The sequence below is a fragment of the Agelaius tricolor genome, unplaced genomic scaffold, assembly GCF_023055355.1.
Source record: "Agelaius tricolor isolate 1412-34295 unplaced genomic scaffold, bAgeTri1.0.p SCAF_14, whole genome shotgun sequence".
Lineage (NCBI taxonomy): Eukaryota > Metazoa > Chordata > Aves > Passeriformes > Icteridae > Agelaius > Agelaius tricolor.
In genome coordinates this window covers 5,643,822-5,669,403 of record NW_027269274.1, presented here as the reverse complement: position 1 = coordinate 5,669,403, position 25,582 = coordinate 5,643,822, and the positions used below count along the sequence as shown (strand labels likewise).

At 48.2% G+C, this 25,582-nt stretch overlaps 1 protein-coding gene across 1 annotated transcript in view; it reads left to right on the top strand.

Annotated features, from left to right (window-relative positions):
* Positions 1 to 2,824: 2,824 nt before the first annotated feature.
* The window catches only part of LOC139595680 (monocarboxylate transporter 2-like), a 34,810-nt gene continuing 12,052 nt past the window's right edge, over positions 2,825 to 25,582 (top strand). Inside the window, exon 1 of the mRNA XM_071439212.1 lies at positions 2,825 to 3,075. Coding sequence (XP_071295313.1) covers positions 2,859 to 3,075 — 217 coding nt within the window. The 5' untranslated portion in view covers positions 2,825 to 2,858. The remainder of the gene's footprint in view (positions 3,076 to 25,582) is intronic.

Here is a 25,582-nt window from a genome sequence, read left to right as displayed (position 1 = left end):
CTGGATAAGTGTTGCTGTGGCCTGTCAATGCCATTTATTGGGTGATCAAAATCAATCAGATGCAGGATTTTGGGCGACCAAGAAGTCATGCAAGAGAACTTTGGGCAGAGGAGTAAAATGCCTGTAGCAGGGCATTTTGGGCAAAGACCTCCATATGCAAATTTCCCTGGACCAAAGTGGGAGCAGAGCCTGCAAAAACACATTGTAAAGAAAGAATAAGTTAATATGTACAAGGAAAAGTGATATCTGACAAATAATTTATCAACATCCACAGGGAGCTGAGACATTCCAAGCACAGCGCACGCAGAGTTTGCTGTGAAGGGCCACCCCCGTTCAAGAGGAGTTAATGTGAGGTACAGCAGCCTTTGGGTCTAACAGGTGGCAGAGGTTGTTCCAAGCGAGAGTAGAACCTTTGATCCCCTCTGGGCTGGGGGACAAGGTCAGCAGAGGGGTTTAAAAGGCAGCAGGTCTCTCCCAGAGGAGCCAGCAGCCGGCACTGCCGAGGGACGGGGTCTGAGCCGGACGGGGAGCAGCCCAGTGGTCAGTGAGTGTTTGTGTCTGGTGCTGGGCTGGGATTGAGGGAATCTTGGCCCCAGGGAGCCCTTGGATCAGCAGGTGAAGCCTCATTAGACTCAGGTTTGATTTTTCAAGGTGCCGTCATCTAGCAAGAAAACCCAGCCCCAACCAAGTAAAACGAGCGGTGTAGAAAAATAATTGTGCAGTCCAAGAATAGTCCCCAGCTGATTTGGGTTACAGAAGGAAGGTTGTGATTGTATTTGTTGGTTCCAAAAGATGGCAGTTCAATAAGTCAAGGAAAGAGGATGGTAAATGTCAACTGGATTGAGATGTAAGGGCCTTGATTGTGCAAGAGACCTGGAATTCCTTTATTTCCAAGTTGTTGTTTGGAGGCTCAGAGAGATTCTTGAAGAGGTTTGAATGATAGTGGAGAAAAGATCCAGAATACTTGTCCAAAGAATAAGTCTAAATAAACTAAGAGGAATTAAGCAGGAAGCCTGCAGAGAGTGGTAAGTGGAGAAATGGGATATCCAGACTTTTTAACTTCACAAAAAGGAAATAGGGGTAAAGTGAGAGAGCTGACAAATCAACTTGTGCCAGACAAAGAAAACTTTCCCTTTATGGAAAGGCTTAGATGAGGGGGTATAACAGACTCTGCATCAGAGTGTTCCATATACTGTGGGTACCTGTTAGGGAAAAAAAAGTTTCATAAATATCTATCAGACCAGTTTATTAGCTAATATCAGAGCAAGAGAAACTTTCCAGGTACAACCTTGCTGATCCTGAAATTAAAACACAGCATCCCTCACAGTGTGACGGGGCATTTTCCTTATTATTTATAATTTTACTGTAAAATACTTAGTTGGTCATCTCTTGATATAGCAAAGAAATCTCAGGAAACCAAACAACTTGCAATCCTGGATATTATCCAGATAGAGTGGATCTATTAAATATTAGCATTTTGGGCCAATAATTTTTCCAGTTACAGTCAAGTTCCTCTCATGTTCCAGTGAAATCCCTGTAAAGGGTTTGGAGCTTGGTGATCTTTAAGCTCCCTTCCAACCCAAGCCATTCTGTGACTGTGTGTAAATGGCAGTGAATCCTCTCGTGGGTCTCAGTGGATCAGTCTCTGTTAGACTGGCTCTGACCATGGCTCCTCACCCACAGAGGCTGGGAGAGGATGCCCAGGGATGAGGGTGAGGATGGAGCAGGTGTGTGGTGAGCCCCTTCCAGTGTAACCTCCCACCCTTTGAGGGCCTCTAGAGCACTGAACTGGGGCTTGCATAAATTTCCTTCAATTAAAAATAAATGCAGATGAATGGTCTTGGTCTGTAGCAAAAAAAGGACAGTGAATAGAGGCTATGACAAGAACAAAAATCAGGGATTGTCTTTCAGGACAGACAAAGTTTTCAATGGAGGTCTAACTATTTTGCAAAGGGATTCCAAAACTCATCCTTGACGTATCTGAAAGATTCACAGAAAAGACATGCGTGCTTTATTTATTTTTCTTTTTATCCTCATTTTATTTTAATGACCAGGGAAAATGGGAAGAATGCAAATGAGTGAATGCCCTCTTTGATCTGTGCTGTTCCTGAGCATAATCTGGTAACCTGGCAGGCATCAGGCACGAGTGGAATTGCTGCCCATAAGTAGGAAGGAACCTCAGCCCCTTTGCAAGCATTTTCTCAGTTTGGTTGTTGTTTTGAGGGAAGCAACAGCCAGAAGAGCCCTGTCCCCCTGCAGAACAGGGGAGCTGGGCCCACTGTAGGGCTGCTCATCTGCTGCTTACATCATGAGGATTGTTCTTTTGAGCAGGAATCACCTGAAATCATAAGGACTCCCACCCACACCTGAAAAGCACAAAATGAAGAATTCACCCTGAAAAAGGTACAGCCACAGCACTGGGCTCTCTCCTGAGGGACTGTGGCAGGAGTAACCTCCAGAAGCCATCTCCCAAGGTGGGACACAGAGCCACAGGCTGGATGTGGCAGAGAGCACAAAGTGGAGGCACTGACTTCACCTGGGACTGAGCTCTGCTCCTGGGCATGGAGGCCATGGGAGCATTTTGAGGGTATGTATTTAAAATGCAGGTGGAAGAGCTGGACAGGGTTATTGCAGAGGGAAGGGGGATCTTGGTTGTGCTAGAATTGAACAGTACAACTGTTGAAAGGCAGCAAAAGGATTAAGGCTTCAAGAGTGGGTGATTCTCTGTACCTCTAAATCGTTTTAATTTGCTTTAAAATGATTCCTGACCATCTGTTATGAACCTTCTGTACAACACACATCTCCTCTGCTCTGCAGGACACTGGGAAGCAGGTTTTGCTCTGGAATCTGCCCTGACCATGTCTCCTCCAGTCCTGTCAGACCTGGGCTATGTCCCCCCCGATGGAGGATGGGGCTGGGCCGTGGTGTTTGGAGCCTCCATCTCAATTGGGTTTGCATTTACCTTCCCCAAAGCTTTCACAATCTACTTTAAAGAGATCCAGGCTTTCTTCAACATCTCCTACAGCCAGATTGCCTGGACAACATCCATCATGTGTGCTACCACCTATGGAGGAGGTAAGTGAAGCAAGGCTGGATCTTCCTTTGGAAAGAGAAGATCTGAGCTCTGCACCCAAAGGGGGGAATGCATTTCTTTGAGAAAATTCCTGAAAGTGCTAACTCTAAGCCTGGCTTTCTGTTTTCTGATGATACATATTGGAAAAACTGAGAAAACCAGTAGTGCTGAGTTTTTTATTCCCAACATATATGAAGCCATCAATTATTATTCCATCAGAAATCTTGCTATGCGTGGGTGAGTAGAGGCTTGGAATTATTTGAGTCTGGGCAGTTATTTCAGTATACTTAGTCTTTTGTTCTGCTCCTCTTCTCGTCTTTCCTTTTGAAACAAAAATGTGTGGCTTGTGCTCATGATTGCAGAGAAGCCACTGAAACTCAACCCCTAAGTTTTGCTGATGTACAGATATGGAATATATGCATGTATACCTTGAGACAGCATTGAAGTATTTCCCTAAATCTGTTGCTAAAATCTTGCTTCAAATAAGCAAGGGATGATGTTTTAGACTTTTCCCTGTAGAATCTTAAAAAACCCCACATTCACTGGTTTCTTCAGATTTAAATGTTCACTGGGTACCTGTACCTTGGCTGCAAAAGTTGCTGTTGTGGGAAGATATCTGCTGTCCTCATAATGAACTCATCAAATGGGTGTTCCCTGAGGGATGTCTCCAGGTTATCAGTCTGCCACTTTGATCTGGTTTATCTTGCTGTTAATGGTCAGTAGAGAGCACCTGGTTCAGGCTGCTGGGGCCTGCGAGGTGCAGCTGCTGGCAGTCATTGCTGGGCTCGTAGCAGATCCTGCTGGTTCTCAGCTGGTTTTGCAAGGGTGAAAGGTAAAAGGATTAACACTTAAGAGCACAAGAATAGCTGCCCAAGTGTGAGTGACCTCATACCTACCCAAACCTGTATTCTCCCAAAAAAAAAAAAGTCTCTGACATTCTTTGGGGAAGACTATTACAAAAAAATTGTTCATGGAGGGATCTTCTTGGTACCCTCTCACCTTCAGGACTGGGTGCTTTGGAGGCTTCCTGGGTCACTCATTGCAAAGATCAGGGGTGCACACGGGGCACAGAAGGCTCACACTCTTGTGGGCTTTAGGAACTGGTTTTACATGGCAATAAAAAAGGAGCTGGTGTGGGCTGGATTAAGGTGAAAGGAGATGTGTGAGACCAGAGGGGTGTGAGGGATGAAAGAGCCTCCTCAGGTGTGGCTGGAGTGGATCAGACTGTGGATCAGTGAGGCAGATTGCCTGGGCTCTTTGGGCTGTGCTCTCTGCTGCAGATGGACAGAAGGGTTCACCTCCAGGGGGAATAATTCAGCAGCTCCACTGAACACTGATTTCCCCTTGAAACAATGGCTGTGGATCCTCTGGCTGCTGTTTGGCTCCGGTGGTTTTGTGTCAGGAGCTGGGAAGGAGAGGCAGAGTGAGAGACTCCAGAGAGATTCATTTAGAGGGGTCATTTCCTTAGGGTGGCTGTTCAGGGCCCTCTGGAAGCTGCAGGTCTGAAACTGAGCACCAGGCACTGCACATGTCTCAGAGTGGTGGGGATTTCTGGTTTTTTATTCTCCACATTCCCTGAGTGAGGGCCCTTGATATCTGGCTGGAAACAGAGGAGAGGACAGCAAGGGAAATGCTGGCTGTGGTATTGGTGGGGGAAGGAGCCATTGCAGTATCAGATTTGTGGCTTTCATCACTGATCTTCCCATCTTTAAATACACTTTTCTGACACCATCTTGCTGCAGAGCTGTTATTATAAACTAGAGCTGTGTGTGCAAGTGCCTGACTTCCCCAGATGCCACCTGTAACAACAGGAGGGTGCAGCACAAGCAGGAAAATGTGAGATGCTGTGAAGAAAGTCGAGTTTTCCTTTTCAGCATTGCATTTATATTCACTCAGACTTTGGGCCAAGAACTCAGTGCTGGTAGGGGGGTCCTGTCCCTGTCACAAACCCCTGTGTTCATTGCTCCAAGAGCACCTTTCCTCTCTGGGCTTTGTCCCCCAGACAGTACCTGCTGCTCTTCACCTCACTCAGCTTTTAAATCCCTGCAGCATCTGAAATAGATAATGGAAAAACATAAATCTGAGGAAAAATCCCTGTGTACTCTTCTAGAATTAAGGGAGATCAAGTGTCTCATCTGTTTTTGAGCATGATTCATAATTCTAAACATTTCCCTGTCATGTTCTCATCTTTCAGTTTTGCTGCCAGTAACTGGTGTTGACATCTCCATAGATCTGAAAGCAGCAGCATGCTAATAGTAACAGAAGAGGGAATGGCAATAATAACAGATTTAGGACTTTCATCTCAGGGAATAAATACCTTTGAGTGCATAAGTAATTGAATACTCAATTTGATCTTCCTTTCAGCTATAGCAGCATAAGTCTACAGCAATTCTGGAGCATCCAGTGAAGCTGCATGCTGTGGGTGGGGAAGGAGGAAAGCACCAACAAAACCTGCCCAGAGTGGTTGGAGGAATGCAGGGGATCCCTTCAAACCCCAGCTTTTATTTTACAGCATTATATACAGAAAAGCTGCAGCTATCTGTATATAAAACAGTTGTTTAGGACACCCTGCACTAGAGTAAATAGAAAAAAAAAAAGCTTCAAGAAACATTTAATATAATTTTCTGGGCTGCACTGAAGTCATCAGGCATCTTGCCATCACCTTTAGTGGAGCCAGGATTTCATTTTTCAGCTGCTGAGTTTGACCTGCTGAACTGTAGCACTAGAAGCCTGGCCTCAAGCATTTTGGGAAAGGGGGCTTCCCCAATGGTCTTCAGGAATGGGAAGCAATGGAGTGCCCTGTGAACCCTACCTAGGCAGTAGGTGCCTCTTTGAAGCACATCTTACAGGGAATCATTTCTGTGGAACCCAGGGGGCTCTGGGGAAGGTCAGTCTGTAAGCCTGGGACTACAGCAGGCTCGAGTAAACACTGCTCTTGGACCAAAAAGCCTCCTGGTTCTGTCCTTGTGGGGTAACAGGGATGTACAATGTCAGAAGCTCAGCAAGTTCCTTAGGAACTCTCTGTGTGAGACCTTGGAAGTTAATGCTAAAGCACTGTGCCCAATCTGCTGGCCAATGGTCAGCCAGAGGGGCAGAGCAGCACAGAGAGCTCAGAGCCAGGAGCCTGCTGAGTTCACCCCCAGCAATCCTGAGAGTTGCACCACCCTGTGTTGAGGGCACAGGGCTTTTACAAACAGCTCTCTGCACCCTGTGGTGTCTGCACTCAGCTCCTCCCAGGTTTGTTTCTGTCTCCTGTTTCCACATCCCAGGGTTTTACTGAATTTGAAGGGTAATGAGGAGCTTCCTGGCTTTCCTCCACCCCATCAGGAGGAGCTGGTTGTGTTCCAAGGAGCTGCAGGCTTGGTCCTGTTCTCCTGCCTCCCACCTGCTCTCCTACACTGCCCAGAGCTCACTGGTGACCAGCACTGTGAGGAGCTGCTGCTCACACCATGCCTGTCCTTGGAGCAGATCAAAGGTGTCCTAAATGCATGCAGCAAACAGCAGCTCCTGCTCCCAGAACACTGCAGAGATTTCTTGGGGAAGCTCATGTCAGGAGGGGACACCCTTGTGGAGTTACAATCACAATTTTATTTACTGAGGAACCAAAGCCCACACCAAAGCCCCAGCTGCCTCATTATGATATTTTTCTGTACTTACAATTGACTATCCCTCCATCATCTTAAAACTTGGGTGAGGTGGGGTTAATTTTTTTTTTTTGGAAAATACCTGGATTATGTAATGACTAGGAGTACTATGATCTGCAAACAGTGGTGTTCCAGAGACTACTTGGAAACTGCTGTGACCTCCCCCTGTGCCCAGGTCACTGACCCTCAATTCAGGCTCAGTCAGCATTGTGCAGTTCCAGGGCTCTGCTGCTCTGCAGGGTGATCCTGCACCATCTCTGCTCTCTCAAACACCATGAGGCTTTAATGAGATCTAAAACTCTCCAGCTGGGTGAAGAGTTATTCAGGCAGCCTTGAGGCAGCTGATGCTTTTTCTGCCCTGCTGACAGCTCCTTGGGAGCTTGCTGGAGGTGGGCTGGAGACAGCAGTGGTTTTCTGCAGCCAGATGTGCCACAGCTGCTCAGGGCCATGCCTTGGACGTGGTGCTGGTGGAGGGGTTGGATATGCCACAATTCACCAGATTTGTTTTGGCTGTCTAAGCTGCAGATCTTTGCTAACCTGGTTCTTTTTCACTGAAGGGAGGAAGGAAACCCTCACAAAAATACTTCCACCAGAAATGACAGGCAGGCTAGGTGGGTAAGGCAGGCTGGGACAAGGTGGGATACCACACTGGTTTTACTTTGGCACACTAAGGAGTCTTTATTCATTAAGTGTTTACCTTGAGCAAAAATGTATGGACTCCTTATCTTGTGCTAAAACCTCACAGCAAGGACAAGGCTTGAGTCTGGACCTGGAGAGGCACAGGGTGGGGGAGGCAGAGGTTTCCCTCTGTCACCAGTGGAGTCCCCTTATTTTCAGTACAAAGAAAGAGTGACCTGCTGTGCTCTGGCTAATGTGTAATTGCACCTTCAACACAACGTCCTGCCCCGGCTGTTTGTTTGTCTGTCTTTGTGTGCACGATCTGAAATGCCTTCAGGCTCTGCATTCAGCAGTGTTTGGAGAAAACACAGTATTTCTCCTCATCTTCAGCCATTTAGGACTTGGCATAACCAGATTTTTGCCATAAAAGTTTGTAGCTAAATTCTCGATGCATCTCTGAGTACTTCAACCATGTTGTTTTTCCCTTTCTGTGCAGTCATTTTCCAAATATAACAGAGGAAGATCCTTCTGGGATTAAAATGTAAATGAGACAAAGATGCAATAGCAAAGGAATAATTTGTTTTAATTCCCCAGTGAAAGCATTCCAGTTATTAGACCTAGATTAATTGTCACCATCTTTTTACCAACAAAGAATGTTTTAGTTTGACCTGCTGATTAAACTCCTGCAACAAGGGAAAAACAGAAGAAGTGATGTTATTGCTCGGTTTATTCTGTTTTCTCCAGGAAAGCAGCACATCCTGCAGTGATGCTTCATGCACCTGGCTGGTTTGACAGACACAGGGCTGGGGCTGTCTGAGGGGTTTCCTGGCTCTGGAGAAAATTATTTCATGTCATGAATCCCTCTGCCTGTCTGCACTTCATGTTACTAATATTGGGGTTTAGCAAAAAGCAAGTTTGATATTTCACAACTTTCTATTGTGGCCTCTCCTTGACCCCCTTGTAAAACATATTACTCAGTGAAAAACAAAGCCAGGAGGCTCTGCCAGTGCCCCAGGTGGTTTTGGTGCCAGCTGATGTCACTTGGCTCTGTGCAGTGTCACCCCACCACCAGGAGCAGGGGATGAGGGGCTGGTGGCTCTGCCTGCAGCAGAACATCTCACACAGCAGCAAAGAGACTGCATGGAAATTAAAGGTTCCCCCCTCCCAAACAGCCAAGGAGATGTCAGGGGATGTGAGCTGACCATGTTTGACCAACAGATGCCTCTTGGAACGTGTTGGTTGGGTGCTGCCTGCACCCCTCCTGCTGCTCAGTGCCCCAGGAGGCACCAGCCAGAGTTAGGTTCCCCTTAATTAAAAACCGAGGCATGGAAATATTAGTGGCAAATCCCTGAGTGCTGGAATATTGTGGCTAAACACAGAGGAATGTGTTTTATCAGTCTGGTCATGCTCAGGTGGGGAGAACACAAGGTACAGGGGTAATAATTCTGTGCTCCTGGGAAGGGAAGCGATGCTTTGTCCCCCAGCTCACATTTTATGGTGATGTCTGGTTGGAGTCCAGAGCCAAGAATTTTGGTGACTTGAAATCTACTCTCAAGAATTACTCTGTATCTGTATGGGTTGATCCCTTGGAAAAAGTTAAGACTTTTATTAGGAACACAAATAAGTGGGCCTATTTTTTGAGGACTGGGATGTCTCTCTCCTAGGACAGGTCACACAAAGCAAATGCAGGGGATATTCTTTAGAATGACACCCAATTTAGGAGCCATTCCCTTCTGGAGAAGGGAATTCTCATCTTCCAGTGATGGTACCACATGGGTCCAGCCCTTTGGTTTTACAGAAAATTGCTGTCTATATTCTCATCCATTAATTCAGCCATTTTAACTGGCTGTGGATTGGATTTCACTGCTGCTGCATTTTATGAGCAAATGGAACATGACAATAGAGCAGGTTTAAGGAATGGGGTGTGCCATTAAAGGCCATTTAAAGAAGTGCAGAGGTACCTCTTCTGGCATTTACCAGATGCTGTTTTCAAGCAGTAGAGCTAGGTATGGATTTTTTTATGTAATGTGGAAGCAATTTCTAAAGGCTTTAATTGACTTCCAAAGACTCAATGAAGGAAAAACTCTGTTGGAGTTATAGAGTTGTAGCTCTTACCTTTGGCTGCTATAAACTGCTTTGCATAAAAGGCTTTGAATATAATTATTTCCAAGTACCAAAGTCATTCACTGAAAATAAACAGAAATAGTTTTGATTCTCGAGGGGGCCCAGAGGTTTTCCCCTGATCCTGTTTTTTTTTATTTTCTTTTTCCAAGACAAGAAAAAACACTCAAGTTGTTCCTCACTGGTCACTTTTTTGGGGGGTACTTAAGTGCTGCACTATATGGGTAAAGTGAAATGAGGCCCTGGCACAGGTTGCCCAGGGAAACTGTGGCTGCCCCATCTCTGGAAATGTTCAAGGCCAGGTTGGATGGGGCTTGGAACAACCTGGTGTGCTGGAAGGTGTCCCTGCCCATGCCAGGGGGATGCTCCCTGTCCTCCCAAGCCATTCGGTGGTTCTATAATTTTAAATTTTGTCCATCAAACCTTGGGCTTCAATAAGTAAAGGTCATTAGTTCATTTGATTAGAAAATCCTGACCTGGGAACAGTCACAGAAAGCTTTGTGAAGACTGGAAGATGGGGGGAGAGGAAGAGTTTCAGCTTCTGCTTTGCTCCTGCATGCCCCTCTTCTTTGAGCAGCTCTGGAGCACTGGGAATTACAATAGCAGGCACTTATTTACATGGAATACTGTGATAGGGAAACGAGTCATTTGGAAAGGTGTTTTGCAATTTTAATCAATTTTGTTGCTGCTTGCCAGCAAATTAAAAAACCTGCCCTCCAGGAAGTGTCTGCTGTCAGTGGATGGGAAAGCAGAGCCTGGTCCCAGGGGAGAGCCTGTGCTCCCCACATGGAGGGGGAGCGCTGGCACAGCTGCCCTGAGAGGAGCCCAAGGCCCCCGAATTGCCAGGAAGTCCTTTTTGACCTTTGAGCCCAGGATCTCCAGTGTCACCCCCACCCTCTGCCCTGGGGCTGCTCTGCTTTGCTTGTGAGCTTCTCTTCAGAGCAGCAGCAGCAGTGCAAACACCACACTCAACATCTTTAGAAATCATTTGTTTGCCCCCAGTATCACCTGCTGCAACTGCTGTCCTGCTCCAGTTCTGAGTTTGCCACGAGTTTGTGTGAAAGTTTACCCAGAGGTGCCCTGCTGGGTTGGCTGCAGGGGCCATTCTTTAGCATGACCCATAATTTAGTAGTTCTGGAGAAGGAAATTCTTATCTTCCAGCTGAGAATTGTTGCAGCTGCCATGGCTGAAGTTGTACTTTCTTCTTCATCCCTCTGCTCCCTGGGCTTTCCATCTATCCTCCCACCTTCCCTGCTCCTGCTGAGGATATGCCAGGCTCAATCTTAGGTGTGTTTATTCCATTTTAGCCTTATTTTTGATTTTTAACAGAACACTGAAACAACTGAATGCTGGTATCCTCACAGCCCATGAAGTGGGTCAGGGCTGTACCAAAATGAAACTCCCCAAGTCATCACACTGTGACCCCACAGCTGAGAGTAAAGGATTCTGGTCATTTTGAGTTTACTCAGTTTTATAGGAAGAAAGAAATGGCAGTAATAAAACATCTTACAGTTGTCTTGTGAGGAGATTTCAAAGCTCCAGATAAACTGTGCCAGGTAAACTGCACAGCAAGGCCCTGATTTTTTCCCCCTCTCAGTTGCTTTGTGGTGCAAGTAGAAAAATGGGACACACACATGGCTGTTAGCTAAGCCAGGGGGAGGCAAGGTTGGGAAAGATAAAAGGTCTATGGTGAAACTGCACCTTCCCAGCCAGAGCAAACACTGCTTAATGTTTTCCCAAGCAGAGCCCCATGTGAAAACTAGAATACACAGCAAACTGGTGAGCATGAACGGGGGGCAGAAGTCTGCAATGATCACAGAACCACAGAATTCTGAATTGGATTGGAAGGGACCTTAGATCCCATCCTGTTCTAACCCCCCTGCTACCTTCCCCTGTCCCAGGTTACTCCAAGCCCTGTCCAACCTGTCCTTGAGCACTTCCAGGGATGAGGCAGCTTCTGTGGGCAACCTGTGCCAATGCCCTGTCACACCCACAGTGAAGAATTTTCTCCCAAGATCTAATCTAAATCTCTTGCAGCTTAAATCTGTTCCCTCTTGTCCAATCAGCATCTACCTGTGTAAAGAATCACTCTCCTTTTTTTATAACAATGATGTGGTCCAGGGCCAGGAGTGTAAAAAATCACTCTCCTTTTTCTTTTATAACCATGATGTGGTCCAGGGGCAGGAGAGCAGCAGACAACTTGGTATGGAGGAGAAAAGACCTGACATTGAGAAAAGAGGAGGGATGCAGGTGCAAACACAGGGAAGTAAAAAAGAACAATTTGCATTTAAGTAACTGAAGGTGGTTTAATTAACGCCCGCGGGGTCAGGGGTGCTGCTGCCTCGGCTGTGGGCGAGGAAAGGCGAGGGCACAGGGAGCTGGAGCGAGGGATGTGACAGCCCAGGGGTCTGGAGCCGGTCCCGCCCGGAGCGGAGCGGAGCGGTCAGGGCAGAGCCGCGCCCCGCAGCTGGGTCCGACCCGCCCGCGGGGCCTGCGCGTCCCAGCAGTGTCCCAGCATTGTCCCAGCAGTGTCCCAGCATTGTCCCAGCAGTGTCCCAGCATTGTCCCAGCAGTGCCCCAGCAGTGTCCCAGCATTGTCCCAGCAGTGTCCCAGCATTGTCCCAGCAGTGTCCCGGCAGTGTCCCGGCATTGTCCCGGCAGTGTCCCAGCAGTGTCCCAGCAGTGTCCCAGCAGTGTCCCGGCAGTGTCCCAGCATTGTCCCAGCAGTGTCCCAGCATTGTCCCAGCAGTGTCCCGGCAGTGTCCCAGCATTGTCCCAGCAGTGTCCCAGCAGTGTCCCAGCATTGTCCCAGCAGTGTCCCAGCATTGTCCCGGCAGTGTCCCAGCATTGTCCCGGCAGTGTCCCGGCAGTGTCCCAGCAGTGTCCCGGCAGTGTCCCGGCAGTGTCCCAGCAGTGTCCCAGCAGTGTCCCGGCAGTGTCCCGGCAGTGTCCCAGCAGTGTCCCGGTAGTGTCCCAGCAGTGTCCCAGCAGTGTCCCAGCATTGTCCCAGCAGTGTCCCAGCATTGTCCCGGCAGTGTCCCAGCATTGTCCCGGCAGTGTCCCGGCAGTGTCCCAGCATTGTCCCGGCAGTGTCCCGGCAGTGTCCCAGCAGTGTCCCGGCATTGTCCCGGCAGTGTCCCAGCAGTGTCCCGGCAGTGTCCCGGCAGTGTCCCGGCAGTGTCCCACCATTGTCCCATCATTGTCCCAGCAGTGTCCCAGCAGTGTCCCGGCAGTGTCCCACCATTGTCCCAGCATTGTCCCACCATTGTCCCAGCATTGTCCCAGCAGTGTCCCGGCAGTGTCCCGGCAGTGTCCCGGCAGTGTCCCACCATTGTCCCATCATTGTCCCAGCATTGTCCCGGCAGTGTCCCGGCAGTGTCCCGGGGCTCGGCAGGCACCGGGGCGGGGCGGAGCAGCGGGTTGCAGCCGCTCTTGGTGGTTCTCCCCCGGTACACGTGGCATTCCTGCCCCGTCCCCTTCCCCCGGCGCGGCCCCAGCGGCTCGGGGGCGGCACAGCACAAGGGACTCACCTGGGCCGAGGTGTGTGCGGCAGGGCAGGGGGCTCGGGGGGAGCAGCGTCCCGGGCTGGGGGTCTAGGGAGGAATACCACAGGGCTGAGGTCTGGAGAAGTAGAATCCTGAGACTGGGGTTCCAAGGGAGCAGCATCCAGGGACTGAGGGGTCCAGGGCAGCAGAATCCCGGGACTGCAGTTTCAGGGTCGCAGGACTGGGAGTCCAGGGGAGCAGAATCTCAGGACTGGGGGTTTGGGGAGCAGCATCCTGGGACTGGGGGGTCCAGAAGAGCAGCATCTGGGGACTGGGGGTCCAGAGTCTCAAGACTGGCAGTCCAGGGGAGTAGTATCCTGGAACTGGGGGTCCAGAGGAGCAGAATCTCAGGACTACAGATGTGGGGGGAGCAGTAAACTGGGATGAGGGGTCCAAGGGAGCAGCATCCCGGGACTGGGGGTCCAGGTTTCAGGACTGGGGGTCCAGGGGAGCAGCATCCCAGGACTGAGGGTCCAAAGGAGCAGAATCTCAGGACTGGGCGGGTTTGGGGAGCAGCACCCCAGGGCTGAGGGTCCAAAGGAGCAGCATCCCAGGACTGAGGGTCCAAAGGAGCAGCATCCCGGCTCTGACCCCACTCCTGCCCCTCTGTTGCAGGGCTCCCCGGAGCCATCCCCGGCCATGCCGGCCCCTGCTGAGGCTGGGCGCGTTCCCGGCCCGCCGGACGGCGGCTGGGGATGGGTGGTTGTTTTCGGCGCCTTCGTTTCCATCGGCTTCGCCTATGCCTTCCCCAAAGGCTTGGCCATCTTCTTCAAAGAAATCCAGGATTTCTTTGGCACGTCCTATAGCGAGATCGCCTGGGTCTCCTCCATCATGCTGGCCACGACCTACGGTGCAGGTGAGTGCTCCTGCACCAGCCCCCGGGCACGGGGCTGGAAGAGCAGCCAGAAACCTCCACTCTGGGCCAGAGCAGAGCAACCGAGTGTCCATCGGTATGGCCACCATCCACAGATTCACCTTCTGATCGTGTTTCCAAATGTTTGTTTAGGCAGACATGTCATATGTGGAGCCTGGGGGGCTCCTGCCCAGAAATCAGAGGATTGCCTGTGAAAACTTTCTATGGGCATGGGGGGAAAAGCCCTGAGAACAGGCTGGTGTGAAATAACTAGGTCTGGGTTTCAGCCAGGGCTGAGTGTGGAGTAGAATAATAAATTAAGTAGCTGCTTGTTTATTGTGGCAGCTGATAATGACAGCAATGAAATGGCCAGTCATTCCTAGGGGTTGTAAAGCAGTGCTTGTAACTCTGCTCTTTTTTATGATTTCAATATCACTTTCATGACTGAATGAAATACATGGGCTGCCCTTGATTAAATCTTCAGCTGGAGGTGGACAGGAACCACACTGCAATTGCAGGAAGCTTCATCAATATTTATCCTGTCAATTAAAGAAATTCTGAGAATAATCTTTGTTTTTACAAAGGTGGTTTTATTTTTCCCTTAATAATGCACTGTAGTGCTTCTTGAAGAACACAGTTGCTAATGAAAATAAAAGTTGCTTTGTATAAGTTTGTAGGGTAGAAGTGAGGCTGGAGTCAGAACCTATTGTAATCCACTCTGCTGTAACCCAGACTTGGTCCTACAGAGATGAGCTCTGCAAAGTTCCTATAGTTCCAAAGTTCCTATATTAGTTCCTACACAAGAACCCACAAATGGAGCACTTGCAGGGCAGAACCCAAGCAGTGGTTTAGAGAGAGAAATCCCCTGCTTGTGCCAGTGCTGTTGTCCCATTGGCTGTCCCATTACACTGCAATAAATATGCCAAAGCATTTACCTGTGGGCTCCCTGGATGCCTCTGTGAGCTGTTGGCAGCTCTGCTTTGTGTTCCAATGAGAAAATGTTGTCCCCTCCCCTGGTATGGAAGAGATTCTCTGTGCCTGACCATGGCCAAGTGAGGAACATCCACCCTGCACCTGGCAGCACCCCAAGTTGCTCACAGGGATTTGGATGGGGAGCCTGAGCCTCTTGGGGTTCAGCTCATGGCCAACAAGGTGCTGGAGCAGGTGAAATGCTGCTCTGATCCCCTCTGCCCCCTTCCAGCTGCTCATTTTCCAACCCACATTCTTCTCTGTCTCTCCAAGTGTTCCAAGTCAGTGCTGTGTGCTCTGTACCTGGGATGTTGCAGTGGGCTTTTATCCTGATTAACTGAGCATCTCCTGGCTTCTTGCAGGAGCTTCAACTTCACTCTCCCTGATGAATGATGTGGGGCATGATACAGCTGAATTGCAGGTGACTGTTGAGGGAAATAGTAAAGCTCAGATGATTTCTAGAAAGCTGTAAAAGTAGGTTTTAGAAACAGAAAGAACAGAAAACATAGAACTAGCTGCAGCAGCAAAGTCTGAAAGTAGAAAAAGTTGCAATAGTACAGCAAGCAAGGACATGAAACAATAGCTTGAGCTTTAGGTTTGGTTAAGATAGACCTTAAGACAGTACAAAAATATGCTTAGCAAGATAGTAAGAAGTTTTAAGCTTAATAATAGTGTATTGTATATTGTTGATAGAAGGCATACAGGGAAGCATTGTGTGCAGCAGGTGTATGTGTGCTTTTAGTGGTTGGCCACAACAATTGTTTGTAAGCTTTAGCAATATGCTATTGGCTGGAAAGTTTTTAAAATGCTCTGTAACAAAGAAATCTTTGGCTGCTGCTGGTTGTACACGAGCTTTTGTCATCTTTCTATTGTCTCAGCCACGTAGTGAAGCTGATGCTGCAATAAAAGCTCAAGGAATGTATCCCAGCATCCCATCCTGTTTTGTTAGTAAAAAATCCTCCAAACAATCTCTTTGTACAATCTGTTGCTTGCAGCTGCTCAGTGTCCAGTTGCCAGCCTCCCCTCCTGTGCTCTGGGTGCTTGGGATGCTCCCTGTGCCCCTCGGGGGGTGCTGGGTGCCTCAGGGGCTGCAGACAGGGCATGGTGGGAGCTGCTGGAGCATGGAGCAATGAAACAGGAGTGCCCAAGAGTGTGGTTAACACTCTGCTTTGACTGACTGGGCATTTAACACCACAGTGGGTGTAGCTAATGCATGACTCCAGTGATTTGGAAATCCTCATTAAAGGGCAGCTCCTCTGAGCTGCCCAGGCTTTGCTCTGTGGCAGTGCCTGTTGGAACTGTGGGCATGCAAGGCTTGATTTGCTCTGCTGAAAAAACAGAAAACATTTTTGCTAATCTTGCCAAAATAAGAAATTCTAAAAAAGCCAAGATTTCAACGTACTCCTGAGCAGCTAAGAGAGCTACCAAAGCAGATGATCACTGCCACAGCATGTCCATCCCTTCCCTTCCTCTGCCCAGGGAGGCAGAAGGGCCACAGGCTGTGTGTGCTGATGCTGCCTGCAGCCCTGTGGGGACACTGGGGGCTCTGAGCACACGAAGCACCAGGCACACGTCCCTGGGGTGTGGAGAGGCCAATCTGCTGTGCCAGGTGTGGCCATGGAAGGCAATCCCTGCCCCACCCCAGCTGCCTGCAGCCCCAGGGGCAGCCTGGTGCCCTGCAGGGCACACAGAGGTTGATGTTTTCACTGGCCACAGCTTTTGTTGAGACAGTGCCTGGTTTCCTTGGTGCTCTCCTTGGTCTAAGGACTTGTTTTGGACTGTGCTGCTTACACTGTAGCAGAGCTTGCATTTGCATTTCATAAATAATGCAAATGAAGCTCATTTTCTGAAAATACATGAACTAACCCAAATCTCCGCTGGAGAAGCTGTGTTGATTTTGACAGCATGGTTGCAGATTTACAGTGACCACCTGAGGCTTTGCTTGTAGCACCAAAGGAGTTCCAGTTTTTCAGACTAAAACTGAAAATCAGCAGCCAGGACTGTTTCTGCCCTTCACTTTCTGCTGAATTCCCCCAGGAAGCTGTTTTACACCAGCCAGGGCTCTGGCAATATATATTACAGAAGTTAATGTGTCTTATCCCCCAGTTTCTTAATCTCAACTAGGTTGCAGAAAACAATTCTGTCACTATAATACAAGCAGTAAAACAGATTACTGTGCAGTAAAGTGGATAGCCTGGACTTTATGATGGGGTACTTGTAGCTCTTGCCAGAGCTCCTGTTCAGCAATTCCACATTTCCAATTGCAGAGGGCAGGCTGGGAGGTTTGGGAGTGAGGAGCAGGAGGGAACATTGCTTTTCTCTGACCAAATCCCAAGGCTGAAGCCCTATCAATCTGATAAAGAAGGATTTGTTTTACAATGTTTCTGCTTCTCTTTTCTTTCTTGTCATGGGTGAAGAGCTCGTTCCTTACCCCAAATGAGAAAGGTATTACAGAGCAGAGTTTTTGATGCATGGAAAAAAAAAAGGAAAAAGGATCTGATCAATGATCTCAGAGGTCTTTTAATGATTCTCTGATTCTGTAAGGGGCCAAGGGCCATGGCATCATCCTTCCCTACAGGTGCTCTCAGCTGCCCCTCAGCCCCCAGGTAAGAGGCTCTGGGGGGGAGGAGGACACTGCAAATGTCCCAAAATGTGGAGCTCCACAGGGTACCCATCGTGCTGCCAGGTGCCCCTGGGCAGGGCTTTTTGCAAACTGCCTCCTTGGGCACTGGGCCAGCACACGACCAACATTCCCAAGGTTCTGCCTCACATGGAGGGGTGAGTTTTGTTTAGGAAAAAATTTCATTGCAAAGCCAAAAGCCTTTGGCCTTGGCACCTCCTGATCTGGGCTGTGTGGTGGTGCCAGGTTCACCAAACTGAGCTTGTGAACCTGTCCCACTTTTCAGGGTGGCACATTTCAAGCTAGGCCACAGATGTGTCCCTGGGGAAAGCCAGGGAAAGCAGGAGGCAGCAGAGCTCTCAGGAAAGGAAAGATAAGCAGTATTAATTTGCTAGTAAATTAGTTGCCCTATTCAGCATCAGGGGAAACAGCCAAACATTCTGAAAATGAGGAATAGTGATGCCACTAATTTAATAGCAGTAATGCTCTTGTAGCTGTTATGGTCTCCAGTGAGGCTGCAAGAGAGGTAAGGGTTGTGGGAAGAAGTAATATCTTTTATTATGGCCAACTGTTAGAGCTTGAACAACGAGCCAGCCTCCTGGCACATGTGCCAGAATAGAGAGAATAATTTAATACTAGGACAGGATCTGCATTTTCTTTTTTAATTTTTTTTTAAATGGTGACTGTGTGGCCAAACACTTCTTCCATCTTTATAATGGAATAACAGGAATTATCCAAGGAGAGCTCAGAGAGCAGATCCTCCTGCAGAGTCATTTCAGCTGCTTGGTTTGAATAGCTGGGGCAACACCAGGGGACATTGGAGCTTCTTTTTAGTAATTTGGAAGAATTTCACTCTTTTGTGATTGCTGTGCACCTTTATATGCAGCTTGTGGGTGTAAATATGTGCTGCTTCTGTTGCCCTTTAATACATAAAAAGCTCAGGCTCATGGCATCAGCACCGTCATTGGTTTTATTCAGAATGCACTGCAGTGGAGTCTTGTCTCGGTTTTGCTATACCCTGCTGTAAAACTCCCCCCAGAATCTCCAGGGTGCTGCTCTCTCACATCCAAATTTCCCTTAAAATTAAAGAATCTCTGTCTATTTTACAAAGACAGCATCAGAGAGCCACATTTTGTAAACACAATAAAAATGAGAGTGCTTCTGCTCAAAAAGCCTCCGCCTGAAACCAACCAGTGTTTATTAGTCTTGTTATTTATTGGTTTATAATTTGGTGAAGATCAAATTACCTGAAGATTCAATTCTGGAAATGTTCCACAGCTAAATCTTTTCCTCCAAAAAAACTTTCTCCCAGAGCTTGTAAGTGCTTAATAGAGCATCTGCTAAAGCAGCAAGGAAGAGATAGGGAAGCTGAAAGTCCACCATTGACCTTGAACATTTAATCCAAAATTTTATAGCTGTATTTTATTACACTGCTAGCATGATAAATTGCAGTGACAGGTTTAGAAAGAACCTTACAACATGCAGTGGCATAAAGCTATATTAATAATGAGTTTGATTCTGCAGTTTTTAACTTAATCAAAACTGCCAATGCTCTCTCCTGCTCCGGCCCACGCTCTATCAAAACCTCCTCTGCCTCCAGAAAACCCCACCCAGGGCTCCCCACCCATCTCAGTTGCCTTCAAAGAGCTGTGAAGCCCCACAGCACTACAAGGGGAAACTGAGGCATGCAGGAAAGTGGGTTTTTTTCAAGTACAAGGTTATGTTCACCTGTGTCAGCTGGTTCAACAAACATTCATTCTCAAGTGGGGCTTTTACCAGGATTTCCCTTTTTGCTTTTCCACCTGGGTATTTTGTGGAGGCTGGAACAAAAGGAGGAAGATTATTCTGTTTATTCACAGAGCTGTGGATATCCAGCATCCTGCTATCCTGGCCCAAGCCCTGCCAGGTGCTCCCTGGACCTGCCTGATGATGGAATTCACCTTTTTCCTTACCCTCCCCACCTCTGGGATTCCCACCCCATCAGCCTCCCCAGGCTGTGGAAACAGGACATCCTCCCCATGCTGGGGCAATCCCCTGGGCAGCAGCACCATTAGAATCCCAGGTTTTGATAAGAAAGCTGGATGAGGAATGATTTGATTTCTGTAATGGATGGTGCTGCAGGTTCATATACTTCTCCTGACTCTCAGAGAGCACTCCAGCTCTGCAAGGTCACCACGTATGGGCTTATATTTTTTATTTTTTTAAATAGCTCTGTTCTACTTAAAAGCAATAATAGCACTGTAGGTTCAGGTGAAATATTTCTGTGTTCGTGGACTTGGTCACAAAGCTTTATCATTTTGCCCTTCATTGGAGCTACCAAGGTCACCAGGCAGCAGTAATAGAGATGTGATAGACTTAATAAAAACCAAGATTAATAAGAACTAGGGGGAAGGAAGTGAAGAGTTTTGGCTGGGGGGTTGTTAATGGTGTTAAGACAAGGAGTAAGTTATAATCCATTCCCCCCAAGTGGAATTCAAACATGTGAAAACTTCTTCCCCCAGATGCCAGCCTGTCCCAGAGCATTGCAGTGGAATTGAGAAGCAGGACCTGTGATCCTCTGTTATCCTCTTCTGCCCCAGGATGGGCTCTCCAGTGTAACTGAACTCTTGTCAAGTCCTGCAGGGTCCCAGGGTGGGCAAAGCTTTTGGAGACCACCAGCAGGCAGGGGCCAAGCTTGGAGCAGCCTGTCAAGAGCAGAAACCAAGGGCTGTTGACCTCCAGGAATGGATGTTCCAGCCATGTGGGGGTACCAGCTGTGGGTTTCTCTGGGTCTGCACTGAAGGCACTTGGGGCAGTAGTTCATGTTGGGACTCAGGTGTTTATTATTTCTGATCAGTAAAACAGGCTCACTGCTGTCAGTTGGGCAGCTTTTCATTAGAAGGCACAAAATGGCCAACAATCTCTTGGTACAAGGTATTTTAGGACTAAACTGTCCAATTAAGAGCTGACACTTGGATTATTTTCCCTTTTAACCCAATAACTGATCCCACAGAGCTGCAATGGGGACTTTTCTGCCCAATTACAAAATGCCACCCAAACCCATGGAGAAGGAGGAAGAAGCAGCAAGAAGCAGAAACCCAGGGTGACACCCTGTGCCCTCCATCTTGCTTCCATCCACAACATACTAAAAACCCCAAAACCTCAATTTCTTACCCAGTGATACCCCTACACTGCTCTCTATAATCCATTTCACACTTTTGTGGGTTCCAGTCTATCTTGAAGCCTGGGAAACTTTCCCCATGGATGAGGGTCAGAGTCAGTGCTGCCCTGGGGGTCAGGGCTCCCCAGAGCAGACACAGGAATATTCCCAGTGCCCCCTGGGTTTCCACACAGGGAGCTCCTGCCCTGCAGCTGGGCTTCCAGTGATGGAAGGGATCACAGCCAGTGGTCCTGCCAGGGCAAAAGGGCAGCTAAAGAAATCACAGGAGAGCAACTCAAACACTGTGATGTTGTGACCTTGTGAAGGTCTGAGCTGTGATCTGCTGCACGGTGAGACCCACACCTGCAGCTGGGGGAACTCCTGAGTGCTGTCCCTTTGCAGGAGGGGTTATTTAACTGTTAAACTCAAAGTGACACAAAGGACCTTGGCCACAGCCCCAGTTTGGGACCTGCTGCCTGTGGCTCCTCCTGCACTGCAGGAGCAGCATCTGAGCTGGGTAATGTGGAAATTGAAATGCCAGAGCACTGATCAGATGAGACTGCTGGGTAAGGAAGAGAACACTTTCTCTTTCTGAAGTTTGGGCCTTGTCTGCTTTGTTTCTCTTCTTCTTCTTTCCATTTTTTTTTTTTTTTTTTGACATCAGGTTGCTGCTGTGGCCAGTTTCAGGTGGGAGGTCAGGGTCCCCGTGCTCCCAAGGGCATCCCTGGTGGGTGCAGGGAAGGGAGGATTGCTGCAGTGAATCACTGCCCTCAGCACCTTCCCAGTGAGCACAGTGCCACTCCTGCCCAGGCACCACAGGACTGACCAGTTTGATGACTCAATAATGCCTGTCCACACAATTTCTCCCATGCTTGGCTTATGAATCACCTCACAGGGATTGTGCTGGAGCTGCAGCCATTACCCCTGAAATGAGCTGACTGTTCTCCTCACCTGTGAGGAAGCAAATGAAGCATCTCTGGGGCCAGGTTAGCTGTTGGAGCTGCTGTGGCATGTGCTGGATTTCAGCCTCCTTATTTAAAATTGATTATTTGCAATGTAATGTACCACTAATAGAAGGCATCAGGGTGATTTAGGCGTGGACAGGCCTTTGGAAGCTGCTCTGTCAGGTCTGGCAGAGGAATATTTGAGACTGTGGTTGTCACCTGGGGCGTGTGCTCACTGCCACCTGTCCCCAGTGTGTGGCCATGCTGTCCCCAGCAGCACTGCCTGAGGAAGGGTCTGTGGCTTCCTCAGCCCATGCAGGTGGAAACCAAGCCATCTGAACCAAGCAGCTGAGATTAATAATCATTAGGCTTCATGATTAGCAGGTACCACTGGTTATCCTCCAGGGACCTGCAGCAGGCAGGAGCAGGGCTCCACACCCTGCTGACACAAACACTCAAAGGCAGGAGCTACCCAGGCCACTTCTGGCATGACAAAGAGTGAAAGGCTGCAGGTTTGACCCTCTCATCCCTTTCCCCCACCCCATGTTTGCAGCTGGGCCCTGTGTTTTCTCAGGCTGCCTCCCTGTCAGGCTGAGCATTGTTACCAGGAGCTGCTGCTGGTCCCCCCCATCTCCCGAGGCTGGGGGGGTCTGGCAGCTCATTAATAACGTGGGGGCACTTGCTTTCATTCAGGGGTAATGAGGAGGTTGCTCTGTTGTGATGGGCTGGTACCCTGGTGGATAAATTACCAAGCCAAAGGCAGGGTTGTTATTCCGTGGAGAGAGTGAGATTATTACTGAGGAAATTGCAGGCCTGCTCCTGTTGTTGTTTCACTACTGGTGTAATAATAGACTTTGTTCCATTAGTATAAACGACTTCCCCCCCTTTCCCTCTCCTCTGAGTACATTGCACTCCTTCTTATGTCCCCAGTGGCTCCCCACAGTCAGTGGCAATCCTGGCATGCCAAGTTCCTATTTGTATTTTCACAATAGTTTGGAAAATATTAACTATCTGGGCAGTCCTTTTGGTGCTGGCCAGTGTCCCTGGGCAGGAAGAGCTCTTTGGAGCCACTGTGGAAAAGCAGGGAAAGCTGAGCTGCATGTTCCAGCCCCAGCTGTGGGGGCACTGGTGGTCCCAGATATTCCAGTGGTGGTCTGTGCAGTTGGGTATTTTAAAGTGTTGTTGTTTTATCACCTGTGTGGCCATCAAATGGTCTGACCAGCAGACCTAGAACATTTGCACTGGCTCTGTGCCACTTTACACTGTCACAAGGTCAGTGTTGTGAAACCTGGGGAAAAAACCCACATTGCTGGAAGCCTCTGGGTTACAGATTGTCAGGGCCTCAGCTCCTCACTGCTTGTCTGAAAGCCCTACACAAAAATATTGCAGCAGAAATTCATCCAGGCCAAGTTCCACCAGAAAGGAGGAACACTATTAGTTAAGTTAAAAAGAAAAAAAAAAAAGCCAAACCAGACCTTACAAATAAGGGATATATATATACACACACAGGGTCAGAGGTATGGGAGAGGAGAATGTTTTAATCCCTATTAGAAATACATCAGTGTTTCACACGGGCACTGGAAGTTTTGCAGCTCATAAAAAATTCATAAGGCTTGCTGAGGAAAACAGGAAGGCAATTCAGGTGTCTATTTTTTGAGCACTGTCATACTTGCAAGAGTTTAAGCCAGTCTGGATTGATATTTCTTGTTATGTGCCAGCTCTGCATTATGATCCTCTCTGGATCATAGTTCAGTGACTCGAGAAGAATGAATGACAAGGTGGCCTGAGTTTGTGGAGGGGAAGAGAGGAGAGCCCAGGGTATTTTGCTGCTTTTTTATGATTTTACAGTCTCCTCTTCAGGGTCCTTTTCACTTGTGCAAACACAAAACTCAAGGTGAAAAGTAATTGGACAAGCTAACAAATGAGTTGAGGCTTGCTGCATTCCCCACTGGCGAGTCTCTGTGTTTCTCTTGCCACCAGGAGCAGCCTCTTTGACATGGCCTTTCATGTACCAGCTAGCAAAGAATGGAAATCTGCCAGAGGTATGAGAAAAGAGAGCCTTTAAACAGGACAGGCACTAAAGCAGAGTGATTTATATGGGCTGAGGGCAGTGCTTTACATTTCATCAGTCTTCCAGGGGCTCCATGATCCCAGCTGCATCTTTTGGGGCTATTTGGTGCAAACTGTTGTTCTCCAGGCTGCAGAGTTTTGCTGCAGGCAGAAGTGGAAGCCTCAGGGTGTGCACCCTGCTCTGCAAGTGAAGTATTTCTGAGCAGGCATTCCTTGCTCTCACCATGGGCTGATGGAGGTGATGGAGAGCAGGTCCCTGAGAGCCAGGGGAGCTGCAGAGCCACAGGCCCAGCTCTGAGTGGAGCCAGCAGCAGGATGAGGCTCAGCATCCCCACTCAGTCCTCTGCTGTCCTTAGCAGGACCATTGTGGGCTTGGAATGCTTTGCTCCCTGGTACAGCATCCTGCAGGGTGAAAGCCCTCTGCCAGTGGGCAAAGGTAATGGAAACCACATTTTCTTAGCTGAGTAATTAGATTGATTCTGCAGAAATGCAGACATGTGGAAAATTGAAAAATGGAAGAGTTGCATGCCCTGAGGCTGCAGATGAATTTGTTGGTGCCTTTCTGAGGAACATTGGCTCAATCTGTTGAGTTACAGGACGTGCTGAGAGCAGCTCAAGCACAATGCAAGTTCAGGCCCTGACCGGGGGAAACTCTTCAGAAGGGGGTGTCTTTCTCACTGTGTTGATCTCAAATGTATATCCCTTTCCCCAGAACTTCTCATTGAATTCTGTAGTGCTCTGTGCAGCAAAAGGATGCACCTGTGTGAATCCAGTCACAGGATTAGCAGAAAAACTCTCCATGTAATTATAGACACCCAGAAATTTTAATTGAATGGTGCATTTGATGGGACTAGATCACAGATCACAGTTACAACAGGGATGTTGTTGAGACTGTGATTGTGTGCATTTAATTTATGAGTGTTTTGACCTCAGATATCAAATGGAAATTATTTCTATGGGCCTCATTACCCAGATTAAACCAGCCATACCTACTGCTTTCTATTCTTGCACATTATAACAGCTGAGAACTTGTTTGGATGCTGTCAGCCATTCTGAGGGAGGGTTGGGGTTTCTGGGTTTTGTTCCTGTGATCAGGAGTTCTGTGGTTTGCAGGGTCTGCAGAGAGCTCTGGAGCTATTTCTGACTGAGATTATTTCAGCAAAGGTAAATACTCCACCATGGCTCTGTGGTGAGGTAGGTCCCACAGCCAAGCTCCTCAGAGATGCCTGTGGCTTTAAAATACCAGTTTGCAGTATTGTGTGTGTGAGTGGTGTGGAAGTGGCAGGAATGAAGGCAAGCAGGCACACTGGGCTCTGAAACACCATTACTGTCTGATGAGTAGCACCACAAACAGCCAGGTAAATTCAGATATTGAATTTGTCTCTATTCCCCTTCCTCATTTCCAGGATCACTTTTGAAGCATTTGGATTCAGGACTTTTGAGTAATACAGAATCTTTTCTTTACATCTCATGGCTGGGACTTCTGGACTGCTCTTTGCTGTTCAGCTTGGCTTTTCTAGTTCTGGCTTCTCAGAGCTGGTTTTCTTTGAGCAGGAGGTTGGTCCTGAGGTACCATCAAAGTCTCTCCAATATTTATCTTATTGTGATTCTGATTTTTACTGGTCTCACTTCCTCCGATTTCAACGCTTTGTTTCAGTGTGCACAGTTTTTGTCAAGCCATTTCCCTCTTTCATAATTTTGCACTGCCCTGAACCTCCTCTTTGCATAAATGCAAGTCCAAACTGGTTCTTTTGAGCTCTGGCTAATCCATCATCCCCAATATTTCCTACCTACATGGACTGCTATTAAGATTTAATTAACAACTGTTCTGCTGAAGCTTCGGTCCTGGTCAGCAATATTGGAATTGCATTAAATAGAGGCATTAAAAATGCAACAGCATTTGTGATATCTGCCTCACAATATGAGTCAGTGCTCTGTGTGTGCAGTTTAACATCATCATAAATCAAGGAGCTCCCATGACTCACA